We start from the raw sequence: 13,361 nt of genomic DNA, 5'->3' as shown, positions 1-13,361 counted from the left end.
AGATTTTAAAGAACAAAATAGTAGAGAGAACAAAAAAAACCCCCATCATTTTTATCACATGGCTAACTGATTTTTTGTGCAGCTATTATCGCTGTAACGCTGGGCTTACAAAAATTAAACGTGGGCTATTGACACAGGACTGTAGTCAGCCTAGTAAAAGGTGTAAGTATTGTTTCCTAAGAAGTGGGGCTTTTTTTATTGCAAGTACAGTCATATCTTAAACGAGCAGGCCTTTGAGCTACTATGGCACAAGCTTCACCACTAGAACTTGCACATTAGTGGAAGGATGGCCAAGTGATGGGCATTTCAGGCTTGATGACATCAATATGGATGTGACCACGAGCATATTTTGTTCTTTGGGCAACTGGCGCTTGGTTTCGTTGAATAGCCTTTAGCTGCACGTTTTTTTTGGCTCTCCCCATTTTTTGTTGGTCGCACGACCCCACTGCCTTGTTTGTTTGTTTGTTTGTTTTGAAAGCAACCTGCAGCTGCGGGTTGACGGGCGGCAGATGGACCCTGCGTGTGCCGGTAGGAAGCGCGTGCGCGTGTACGCACGCACGAGGCGCTCCGGCCATTCAACTTGAACCGAGTCGGATCTGCGACGCGAGCGGCGGAGACTGAGCGGTCCCCGTCTGTGGGAGTTTGCCCTGCCGTGGCTAGCGAAGCCTTGTATTTTTATTTATTTTATTTTTTTTTGTGTGCTGAGATAATTTCGCGATTTTGTCATTTTTAAAAACCCGTCAACACGGAGCGGAACTGTGTGACACGCTTAAAATGTCTATATTGCCGTTCACTCCCCCGATCGTGAAGAGGCTCCTGGGCTGGAAAAAGGGAGAGCAGAATGGCCAGGAGGAGAAGTGGTGCGAGAAGGCTGTCAAGAGTCTCGTCAAGAAGCTGAAGAAGACGGGGCAGCTGGACGAGCTGGAGAAAGCCATCACGACGCAGAGCGTCAACACGAAATGCCTCACCATACCCAGGTAGCGCAGTCGGCTAGGGACACACGGCTCCGCGCACTGCTAGCTAGCTAGCTAGCTAAAGCTAACGGCGAAAGCGGAGCGCCCGAGCGACGCCGGCGGAGATTGGCAGGACCGTTTTGCGCCGCCGAATCGGCGAGTTTTAAAATGTCCCCCAAGCCACCGTTTAGACACCCGTCAACTTTCGTCCGGTGAGGCGTTTGAACGTTCGCCGTCGCGTTTCCCCCTCGGGTTGACGTTCAGTTGCGCTAAACCTAGCTAGCTTAGCGCAACTAAAGCACAGCTAGCCTAGCCGCGACCGGCTAGGCTAGCTGTGCTTTGTGTCAAGCCGGGGCTGCTAACGTTTACGAGAGCCGACGACAGCGCTAATCTTAAACTGGCTTATCGACCAGCCCCGCCGTTTGTGGGTTTGTGAGTTATTATCCCCCCCCTGTTAGAGCGTTGATGCATTGCACTGTCGTGTGATTGTACAAGGCGAGAACGTGGATTCACAGTCCTGCGTACGGGGCTGAGCGGACTCGATGCGGCGTCGTTGACCGACGTTGCCCCCCCCCCCCAAGCGCAAGTGACGCGTCTCCGCTTTTCATTCGCTAATGCCGGCGTTAAGTCCGTTATGGCACCGCTCGCCCGCCTGTCCCCTCCGCTCCACCGGCGGAGCTTTTGCAGGCCCAACAACAGGTTAACTCTGAAGCGCATCGACTGATGAATGGTTAAGAATGGCGCGCCTTCGGATTTAACCAAGGCTGCATATTTCGCCTCCTTGTTCTCTGCCGCGGGTCGATAACTCCGAGACGGGGTATGGAAGTATTGGACTGTACGTGCTGAGCTGTGACTCAGAGGGGGCTAAGACAATGTTTAGACTAGAGTGTGTGTGTACATAAGGAAATTAGGGCTGATTTTTTTTTCCTGGATGGATTCCCCAGATAGGTCGGCTTCAGATACCAGTAACCATTGTGTTGTGGCCCCCCCCCCCATTTACCAGCAGTGTGTGTGTGTGTGTGTGTGGGGGGGGGGGGGTTGGTAGGTTGCGCTAGTGTGGAGTTGTTTTCTCTGTGTTCTGAATGAGAGAGCAGATGTTTGTTTCGGGATGGATATTCAACCCTGTTATACTGGTGTTGGCTCCCCCCCTTTTTTAATTTTAACTTGCGGCTCAAAATAATGGGTTCTCAGCCTTTCTTTGCTGCTGCGTACATCACAGAGGGAGAGGGAGAGGGAGAGTACAGCGGTCTCAGCGTGGGCGGGAGTGCTTGGGAATGTGCTCCCAAGCCCTTAGGAGATTGTGGATTTCTGTTTGTTTTGTGACTTAATTGTAGTGGCGCCAGAGGCTGCAGATTTATAGAGCAACATCTTTCTTGTTATCTGCAGGGGGAAATAGGGGTTCTGCACTTATACAGCCGACCTGCTTTGTGCTGTGGCGTCATCGCCTCCACTCATGTGGCAGGAAGCTAGAGACGTTGACACTGTTTGAAGTGGCTCGATGCAGGGTTGAGGTGTGTGCTCCCGGGAGGCCGCCAAACTAGTATATGAAACGACGGTGTGCTAAAAGCTGAGCTTACTGTGATCAGATCAGTTTTCTGTTGCCTCCCCACGCTTTTTTAGGTCATTTACCATGGAAAGGTTATTTTGCATTTACAGATATAGATTTGCAACACCAGCTTAAATTCTTTTAACTTACTTTTCCCTCAACAAATGAAAGCGCAGAACATATTGTTAACCACATTTGATTTCATACAGGTCTAGCCCTACCAGAAGTGCAGAAAATGACCCCTGTTTCTGACAATTTTATGAGAACAGCATCCCAAGATAATTCTGTTTAATTTCTGGACATAAAACACCGAGAAGACGGGCGCATCGAACTAAAGGTGTATAGAAAACCAACACACATAGACTGGTATCTACTGTGCACATCAGAGCATCCCACAGCGCAGCGGTTATTCATGGTTTGGACTTTATTCAACCGCGCCACCATGATCACAGACAAACAAGACAGGAAGGAGGAGGAAAAACACTAGGAATGCACTCACCCAATGGCGATACCCAGGATGGGCCGTTAACAAGGGGAAGAAGCAGGTCCAGGAAAATAAAGACCCAAGGGTGAAAAAAAAAATCGACAGAAAAAAATACAGAGCCTGGTTACCCTTCCATATGTCTGGGGTGTCACAGAACCCATCAAAAAGAAGTAATGAAATAGCACTGCATAAACACACCAGTGAAAACACACACCAAGCTGCACCAGATACTCGTACATCCGAAGGACAAAATTGACATCGAAAAGTAGTGTGTGTGAAGTGATTTAAGAGATCCCATGCCTGTCATTCAATAAAACATGCATTGGAGAAACAGGTCGAAGCTTTGGAACATGGAAAAAAGAACACCAGAATGAATGTGAAAAGGAAATATCTAGAACGCCTACCCCGTGCAATGAATCTAAAGGCTGAACAGGAAACTTGAAAATCGGCCATATCAGAGGGATATGGCCATTATAGGAGGGATAAGCATATAATGGACTGGAAGGGGGGGGGGCAAGGTTATCACAACAGAAAGCAACAGGTACCACTACTGGCTCTAAAGTGCAGTGGAAATCGGGAAGTGGGCCCAGGGGATAGTAAACCTGGACAAGGTGGCTTATCAGCGTTTGCACACACGGGGTGCTGTTTCCATGAAATTGTCGGACAATAGGGGTCATGGTCGTCTTACCAGTTTTGGCACTTTTGATAGGACAACAAGACCTAACATCAGGTGACTGTCACAACAACATCACGTGACACTTTTGAGGAAGACTGCAGACTTAAGCAGTCGAAACATGTCAAGGTATCAAAGAAAAAGATAAATCTAAAAATCTGTACATAAGAACTGTACAGTATTAGTGGAGGGCCTTCATTTCGTATGATATCGGCACAGTGCTTACCATCAGATCCAAGACGTGGATTTTCCATTTGCCCAGACATTACTTTCCTTCTGAATGATGGATAAAGGGCAAAGGGTTCGATATCGAGAAAACTTTCTGCATGCTCTGATTTGTTCTTGTGTTTTTAGTGGGTTAGTCAGGAATGAACTGCTTCATCTAATTGGTTGGCTGATAGGTTTGGCTTTGACAGAAGAGTGGAGTATTTATTGTGGGGTGTTTTTTTTTTTTTTTTCTTTAGCCCTCAAATTTCCTTGGGGTTTTGACAGGGAAAGCAGAGCTGTGTCAAAGAATGAGAAGCATATGTAGCCTGTCTGACAATTCCAAAAGGAGTTGACCCCTATTGGGGTTCAGCGGGGGTAGAGCTTATTACCAAACTGAGCTCTTTAAGGATATGGGGGGAGGGATGAAGGGACCATGGGGATCCTTCCTCCAATAATTTTAGTTAGGTTTGGATATTTATGTCCTATGTCACAGGCCTATGGCCATTTGGTCTCCATCTTATGGCCTTGCAGCCACACCATGCATGTGTATTTAAAAAACGAATATTACTTGGCCTTCAGCCCAATGTGCCCCCTATACAGTAACAAGAGTTGAGGTAAATTCCCACCGAAGCCAAAAAGGTGTGTCAGATGCATTTGATATATTGTTTATGTGGAGCAGGAGGTGCAGCTGCACATTGCATGATGGGTGCAGATCGGCAAGTGGTCCAAATGTGTTGGCCGGTCTTGCGTTTGCATAAAATACACTTGGCCTCAACTTAATGATAATGAATGCGTCCAAAGAACTGTGCCTGGCTTAGAAACTTTGATCAAACTGTCAATCTAGGCAATCCTAATCAAATGTAAATCAATATTCTGCAACTACATTGCCTGTTACTCCCCTCACATGCTTTCAGAAAAATGTTTTCGCGGACTGCCAAGGTGGAATTCGAGAAAGTTAAAGACGTCGCCGCCTGTTTTTTCCTGTTTGAAAACGGAAAACCAAAATCGAGGACCGCCCAACTCACATTGCATGTAGTCGATCAGCACTGTGTCCATTGCAACATCACCTCTTAAAGGAAAAAAAAAACTTACATCACCATGATGGAACCCACTAACATTTTCTACATAGTAACTGCCCATATATATCAGATAGTTTGGGGTTCTGTTGTGTCCCCGTGTCCTCTGATGCACCTTGTCGGATTTGGTTTGAACGTAACTTTTGAGTTACTTTTCTAAGTAGCTACTTATCATATTATCCTATTAAACTTTGGCCCATCTACCCACACTTTACATTAAAGGGCTCTTTATTTGAGTTTGTTAACACAGTCCTTTTTCAGGAGTGCTCAGACATACCCTGTATGTGTAGGCCTACCTATGCTTGTGCTCCAAAACGACCTTATTAGTTGGCGTGGTGTTGTGTTGCAAGATAGCTCACATATAAAACTGGTGGTGCCCTGGGTCGGATTGTTGCCTATGTGTGGAAAGGGCTGACGGCATATCTGGTATAGAATGCAGTCTTTCAAACTTGCACAGACAAAGTGAATATAAAGCAAGCATCAGCAGTTTTAGAAAACGGATTTTTTTTTTTTTACTAGCCTGCAGTGAGGGATAAAGCACAACTATTTTGTCATCTACTGATGTTGTGTAATCCATAGTTTAGGTCACTTATACATTTTCAACATTTACGAAATGCACGATAACTTCCCACCTTGGAGCACCACCTAGGGCAGGAAATGTTAAAGGGCATTTCTCTAAAATCACACCACTTGCCTGCCAAATTGAGTCAGCTTAAGTAGAAGCAGCATATACAATGGTAGTTTTGAATCTCACTCTGCATGTGTCCCTTCTGTCAAATATTGCCCAACTTTAATAGTCCTTATGGATGTGTGTCTTAGGTCTCTGGATGGGCGTCTGCAGGTGTCGCATAGAAAAGGTCTTCCTCATGTTATCTACTGTCGTTTATGGCGCTGGCCAGATCTGCAGTCCCACCATGAGCTAAGGGCCATTGACCTGTGTGAGTTTGCTTTCCACACCAAAAAGGATGAAGTGTGCGTCAATCCCTACCACTACCAGAGAGTGGAGACACCAAGTGAGTGCACAAGAGGCTAGATGGTCCTCTCGCCATGAACCCTGTATTTTTACTTAAGATAAGTTTTTGTCATATCATAGAGTGAGACTTGTCTTAATGAGTGTACCATTTTGTCTCCAGTTTTGCCTCCTGTCTTAGTACCACGGCACACAGATATCCCCACAGAGTTTCCCCCCCTGGACGACTACAGCCACTCCATCCCCGAGAACACCAACTTCCCTGCAGGCATCGAGCCTCAAAGTAACTATATTCCTGGTAAGAGAAACTACACCATTTATTCTCCGTTTATAACTAACATATCTCTTGGGTTGAAAACAAATTTTGACAAGAGTTGATTCTTATTAAGGGTTGTGCGATATGACAATATATATTGTGTGATGATAGAAAAACATCTATTGTTTAATATTACGCTTATCGTTTATTTCGTTGTCGCAAATCACACTCTACTGCAGTATTTTCCATCATTTCAAGTCTGTCCATCTTTTGTGCGGATTACATAAATAATTACTCTTATTGGCTTTTTACTTGCGAAGCTTTAATTGCGCTTACAGTAACATAACTAGTGTAGTTATCGTCAACTCGCCACCACTGTCTGTCTCTCCTCCACTCTGCTGAGCTCCGTTTGTGGAGAGGCTGAGCCCTGCCCACCGTGGAACAGAGAGCAGAGGAGAGGAGAGGAGACGACAAACTTAATGCGACCATAAATGACAGACAGCAAAACGCAGTAGAGACGATGTTTATTTATGTTATTTACCTAATTTATGTGCCCTCGTTTAATTTCAGCTCAGTGTGAGAGTTTCTACTGTGTTTTGCTGTCATTTATGGTTGCGCTATTCTCCTCTGCTCTCTGTGGTTTAGCGAGGGCAGGAATGGAATGCCCCTCCACACACACATGCAACCTGTGCACATGCTGGGGGGGGCAGGTACCAGAAACTATTTATTCATTGAATTTACAGGAAATGTGCTCTATTGTGATATGTATCGTTATCTGGATCTGAAATCCTATATCGGGATATGAGATCTTGGTCATATCACACAGCTGTAGTTATTATAGTAATCAGTGTGCAGCGCTTCGATTATGGTTATGGCAGCGATGAATCGGGTTGAGGCACAGCCAAGTAAGGTCAAAGAAATGCCTTTATAACTGTAAGGAACACCCTTAATTGTTTTATGGCTTTAATGTAAGTCATCAATGCATTTGCATCACTGAAAACTGTTCTCCAGGGAGGCACACAGATTAGGAGAAAACAAGAAAAATTACTAACTCTGTCAATGGTTACCACAAGATTTGGTATAAGCAGCAAGTAATGCCCAACTTGCTGTGACCAACCTGTGGTTGGCTGAAATTGTGTGTGTGTGTGTTTTCTGAACAGTTTGTGTTTATGTGTCTCAGAAACTCCTCCACCAGGGTACCTGAGTGAAGATGGAGAGACAAGCGATCACCAGCTCAACCACAGCATGGACACAGGTGAGACACATGTGAATGTGGACGTATTGCCATCTGATGTTTTTCCAGTTATTCACTGTTTTGACCTTAATCCTTTGCCTCCTTTGTTTCAAGGTTCACCTAGTCTGTCACCAAATCCTGTCTCACCAGCAAACGGCAATCTTGGTAAGCAAGAGCAGTTGGGTCAGTTTTACATGCCAACACAGCCCTTTATTTATCATATGTATTGATATGGTCAGAAGCCAGGATGCTGCTCCTAAATTTAAATTGTAGTTTTTAAACTCTGGATCTGTTCAGGTTGTGCTTTTGATGTTACAGAAACAATCAAAGCTCAATCTTGTATACTACTCCTTGTGAAGTAAAATCTTCCTGGAATGTCAAAGCAGCCTGCCCTTTTCCTGCACCTGATGAGCTGTAGCCTATCCTGTTCACACATGTTTAGTTTTGCCACATCCCTGTCATCTTTTTAAAAAAGCCTTCCTTTGATTGGATCATCTTTCCCTGCCTGGGCGGATTTTAATCTTCACCAGGATTACGTCTGAAATGTTTTCGTAACTTGACTTGACTGGTTCTAGTCTACTGAAGGACATTACAGCATAGTTGATGCCACCTTTTGTCACGAGCCGCTAACAGATAAACAAAATAGCACTGACAGCAGCGTTCACATGAAGTCCTCATATAATGTGAAAGATGGGGATATTTAGCTGTGAGTGAGTGAGAAGTGAGAGACACAGCTTTGATGGACTGGGTCTGGTTGCTCAGCTTCAGGGCAGTAACGGAGGAAATATAGTATGAATGGAGTCTTTGTCTATGGCCTCTTGTAGTCCTATAGAAGGGCCAGCCACTGATATCTCAAAGTAATTTAATGACGATAATATCCTGTTGCCTGGTTATTCTATCCATGTGAAAAGCTGCCAGGGGGTTCATTGTGAAAAATTATAAATGGGCATGTTACATCTCCTATCCATTCCATAGAGCCATGTGGGTCATGGGAAAGTGCCGCTGATGAAAGTTAAAAGAACACCATTATCAGCACTTGGCATCTTTACAGTCAACCAGTTGTTTGCCCACAGACCACTGTAAACTGTTTAAATGAACAACCTAACGCTTCTCTTGCACTCCTACCTTTCCTCTATATCTCAATCTGTCTGTCTCACTCCTTGTCTGCCTGTAGACTTACAACCAGTGACCTATTGTGAGTCTGCCTTCTGGTGTTCTATCTCGTACTATGAGCTAAACCAGCGGGTTGGAGAGACCTTCCATGCCTCCCAGCCCTCCCTTACAGTAGATGGCTTCACGGACCCCTCCAACTCAGAACGTTTCTGTCTGGGATTGTTGTCCAACGTCAACCGCAACTCAGCTGTGGAGCTCACACGCAGACATATAGGTACCGATTTTTTTTAAAGAGCTACATACATACTCTCTATCTAGCTGTCTTTCTAAATTTGCATTGAGCAGACATTGCGGGAAGAATCCACAGAGATGGAATACTCTTTCTTCTCTCTTTTCAGGAAGGGGTGTGAGGTTGTATTACATTGGAGGTGAGGTGTTTGCAGAGTGTCTCAGTGACAGCGCCATTTTTGTTCAGAGTCCCAACTGCAACCAGCGCTATGGCTGGCATCCTGCCACTGTTTGCAAAATTCCTCCGGGTAAGCAGGAGAGAATACACCCCAATCCAAACAAACAAACACACACACACAGAGTGTGATCTGTACACAACCAAGGGCTCATGGCCTGCTGGCACTGACTTTATAAAACATGTGCTTCTTTTACAGGCTGCAATCTCAAGATCTTCAACAACCAGGAGTTTGCTGCTCTCCTGGCCCAGTCAGTCAACCAGGGCTTTGAGGCTGTCTATCAGCTCACCAGGATGTGTACCATTCGCATGAGTTTCGTGAAGGGCTGGGGAGCAGAGTACAGGTATGTCATTACATTTCAAAGTAATTTGACATGTATTGTGCTTACTGGGTAACAATGATACTGAAACATGACATTCATCTTTTACATTTAGTCTGTGTCTGCTGAATATATGCTTTTAATAACTGTAACTCCTCCCAAGCCTCTTTTTGGAAAACTGGCCTTTTCTGACCTTTGTCACATTTGCGAAAATGACACCAAACTTGCCGAGTTTCGTGATATGTTTTAACACTCCCATCTTCATAGTAAAGAATACAATGTTGTTGAAAATATGATGGTGAAGTTGTACCAAGGGGGATACAAAAAAACTACATGATGAAAGAAATGAATATCTTTGTATTATTTGGGACTTAAACATGGGCATCTTGTATATTTACCCAAGCTAGGAAAAAAAACAACTCACCAATAACAAAACATAGCTTCTAGAAGCCATGGTTTGAAATATCTTTCCAATTCATATAAAAAGTATTTGGTTCTTTTAGTTTTCTAAAGTAAATGTAAATATTTTCAACAAACTCATTATCACCTGGCCTTTTGAAAATGAGACATGCAGTGTCCACCTTCTTGGTTATGTAGGCAAGCTGTCGGCTCTTCATCAAGTTTGAATCAGGGGTGCAATTACCCTCACTACTCTTGGCACAGGACCGAGAACAAAAGACTTGGCATTGGCACGTTTGGCAAGAGCATCCTGCTGTACCACCAGTTTTTTCCCCTCTGCTCCTTAGATAAATACACTAGACGTTGAAGAGAGTCGTCAAGTTGTGCCATAGCCTGAGTAGTCCCCTGGGTGGTGGGAGGGTCGGGGGTCTGAAGGGGCCCTGGATGAACCTGCCCCTCTCTGTGCAGGGCTCTCCTCTCAAGAGAAGCTGTCAGTCTGCAGATGCTACAGCATGTGGAGCCACTTACAGCCTGGCTCTGGTTACACCAGACACTCTACTTTTCTCAAGCCTACTCTGTATCTTCACATACTCCCTTGTTCCCCAGGAAAAACACTTCTCCACAATTTACCCTGTCTTACTTACTTATCTTACATTTAACTTTGATTTTTATGTTCTTTCATTGCTGTTGATACCCTTAGCTTACTTATTTTTTCATGATTGCATGTAGTGTGCATTTTGAACTTTTTTTTCCCCTGCAAATTCTGAACTTCTCCCTTACAGATAAACTACACACACTTTTTTATTAGAATATGCATTCATCCTCAATAGCAGAAGTCCTGAATCTTAATTTGCTGTGATGTGAACACAAAGTCAGCACTGGTGTGAGCATGAGGATATCCCTTTTTTCCTGCTTGCATGAGATTACATGACAACTATGCCATTCATATATATATATATATATATATATATATATATATATATATATATATATATATATATATATATAAACTGGTGGCAAAGAGATTTTGGAGTTTGTGTCAGTGCATTGAAGATGATGGGAGCCAAGATAATGAAGCTACAGAGCCTGCACTTTACTCAGCAGGCTGTAGGGGACTTTGGTGTTAATAGCTAGAGGGACAAGTGAACTTAATTTAGAGCTGAAAGATGGGAGGAGGACAAAGAACTAAAGGGTTTTTTGCACAGGCGGCCAGCAGACGAAGACTGAGAGATGATGGGGGAAGGGTGCAGTAGTGAGACTGCTGGAGAGCTGAGTAACAGATAAAGAATGCAAGAGGCATGTAGTGGAGGTGGTGGTGCTGTGTGTGGGCGGGGGTGAACATGTTCAGACAGAGTCTACAACGGGGGATTCCCAATAGACCATGAGGGGTCCGTGTTACATTTCTGACACCAAATGCCATGCAGAAAAATTACTCTGCTGAAACTTGATTTCAGAAAAAGGTTGTGAGACAGCTCGTCTTTATCATGCAATCTCAAAACTGATGGTGTCAAGTCCAAAAAAGACAAAATATCTGAGGCGATGACGGAAATTTCAGTTAAGTCAGATGGTAAGTGATGTGGCAATAGGTGTTAATCAGTTCGTGGTGTGGTGATGTGATGTTATGCATTTTCATAATAATGACATTCTTCAATCCATTTCCCTCCACAGACGTCAGACGGTGACCAGCACCCCCTGCTGGATTGAGCTGCACCTAAACGGCCCTTTGCAGTGGCTGGACAAGGTGCTCACACAGATGGGCTCCCCCAGCATCCGCTGCTCCAGCGTGTCCTAGGAGCAGCACTCGCACCCCCCTCCCTCCCCCCAAGCTCTCCCTCCTCCAAACAGTACAACCCACATAGGAAAACAAGAGCTTCTCTCAATGATAAGGAAAAAGGTGTGGCTCAACAAATCCCACTCAACCCTCAGACGGTCCCAACATTTCACCTCACTGTAAAGCACTTTCCTAGTAATAGTAGCATCTAGTGTCTCCATTTGATTGTTGTTTAACAACTCGCATGTTGTTTTGATGTCCTGTTCAACATTCAGCCATAGCATGTTAGCAATAGGTTTTAGACTGAACACATTTTACAGTTTTCTTCATCATACAGACAGTCATGTCTATAAATTTCTATAGTGCTGCCTTTTTATCAATTTCTGATTAAGGATACTAAATTTCTTTTTTTTTCTGAGTTTACTGTACAGTTGAGCTCATCTCTCAACCTTTTTAAACCCTTTTCCTCACAATTATTCATGTCAGCTAAATGTTTGGCTGTTGGATGCTAGATTTGCTGATGTCAGTGTATCACCACACCCCAAACTTTTTAATGATAATGATTTGGCAGGCTTCTCCCTTACTTAAGCTTTATTTAGAGGCGTTGACTTGGGAAAGGTCATTGTTTCGAGTCGTAATGAAATAAATTATATATTTGCTAAGTATATTTGATGTATAAACTACTTTGCCCGTACTCTTTACTGTCTAAAGTAATGAAATAGTGAAAAATATGAATTCTTCAATTGGTATTTTATCTACAGTATTTTTAAGCAAGGAAAAAGATAATGTCATTATGTTTCTTGAAAAGTACTTAGAATGAAAACTATTTTGCTCAATGTGAGAGACATTTTATAAGTTATTTTTACACACTGTCCTGCATGGGGAATATATATTTCAGTATTGCCCCACAATGATCATTGTACATAAATATTTATAGCTTGTAATAATTGTGATCTTGCATTGCTTGACAGTGGTGCCGACTGGACCTAGGTGTAAACAGACACACAAACATGACGTACGCGATATAGGAAGTGACAACGTTTTGGGCCACTGCAGCCCGTGAGGCCTTTCAACAAGCCTTGGGGGTCTTCTAACCCACGTTGAACAGGTCAATTTTCAATATTCAGTATTTGATGTTGGATGCATTCATTTCAGTTGCACTTTTGCAATACCAACTGTTACTGGAAAAAAATATTCCATAGAAGGAACATATGACATACGGTATGACTGAGTGGAGTGATTGTGTTTTGAGTTTTAGCACTGTGTGATTCCTGTGAGTAGAGTGCTCACCAAAAGTATCCATGTAAGTGGCACTTAACATTTCACCTTATATAGAAAAAAAAATGCAAACGATGGTGCATTTCCTTTCAGCTATTAGTGAATGTATATTATATGCTCCACATAGGTAAATGATGCATTTCCAACTTGCTATGGTGATCATTGTAAGCCATTGGTGGCTCAGGTATTGTGCTTGTCCAACTAATTATGTATATTCAACAATATCCAGCCAGTTCGTTGCTAAAAGGCATAAGATGTCATGTTTTGTTGTCCTTGGTTAGTGTCTGTCGAACTACCACGCAAATATTGCACTTAGACTACAAAAGAACAAGTCAAGTAATTTATTCAGAAGTTACTTGACGAAAAACTTAAATATTGTGTGTAAAAAAACATGCAAGTAGTTGGTAGATCTATATCAGTACTTGTATTCTTTTGAACTCTTACGTTAGTTTGAACTCTGTTCGTAAGTCTTATGTACATGTTTTCTCCTTGTTGGTTACATTTTTTTTGAAATGATCATTGTTTTGTTATGTGATTAAATAAAATGTAAAGGAAATACTGGTTATGTTTTTTGTATTAATGACATTGAAATATTTAAGGAAAACTGGACGTACTGAA

General features: G+C 43.3%; 1 protein-coding gene across 1 annotated transcript; it reads left to right on the top strand.

Annotated features, from left to right (window-relative positions):
- Positions 1 to 590: 590 nt before the first annotated feature.
- smad3b (SMAD family member 3b) lies at positions 591 to 13,292 on the top strand. Its single transcript, XM_056282647.1, has 9 exons — positions 591 to 977; positions 5,759 to 5,952; positions 6,073 to 6,207; positions 7,346 to 7,420; positions 7,514 to 7,564; positions 8,574 to 8,786; positions 8,911 to 9,048; positions 9,175 to 9,319; positions 11,363 to 13,292. The coding sequence occupies exons 1-9, from the start codon at positions 775 to 777 to the stop codon at positions 11,484 to 11,486; spliced, it is 1,278 nt and encodes a 425-aa protein (XP_056138622.1). The 5' UTR covers positions 591 to 774; the 3' UTR covers positions 11,487 to 13,292.
- Positions 13,293 to 13,361: the final 69 nt, after the last annotated feature.

Source organism: Lampris incognitus, chromosome 6 (assembly GCF_029633865.1).
Source record: "Lampris incognitus isolate fLamInc1 chromosome 6, fLamInc1.hap2, whole genome shotgun sequence".
In the NCBI taxonomy this organism is placed as follows: Eukaryota; Metazoa; Chordata; class Actinopteri; order Lampriformes; family Lampridae; genus Lampris; species Lampris incognitus.
Note: the sequence above shows the minus strand (reverse complement) of the source record. Positions and strands in the feature narration are given on the sequence as shown.

Bases quoted from the DNA above. Each gene is read 5' to 3' on its own strand.
- smad3b (XM_056282647.1), top strand. From the start codon at position 775: ATGTCTATATTGCCGTTCACTCCCCCGATCGTGAAGAGGCTCCTGGGC. The intron at 5,953-6,072 runs GTGAGTGCACAA...TTTTGTCTCCAG, and splicing joins CCAGAGAGTGGAGACACCAA to TTTTGCCTCCTGTCTTAGTA. The intron at 6,208-7,345 runs GTAAGAGAAACT...TATGTGTCTCAG, and splicing joins TCAAAGTAACTATATTCCTG to AAACTCCTCCACCAGGGTAC.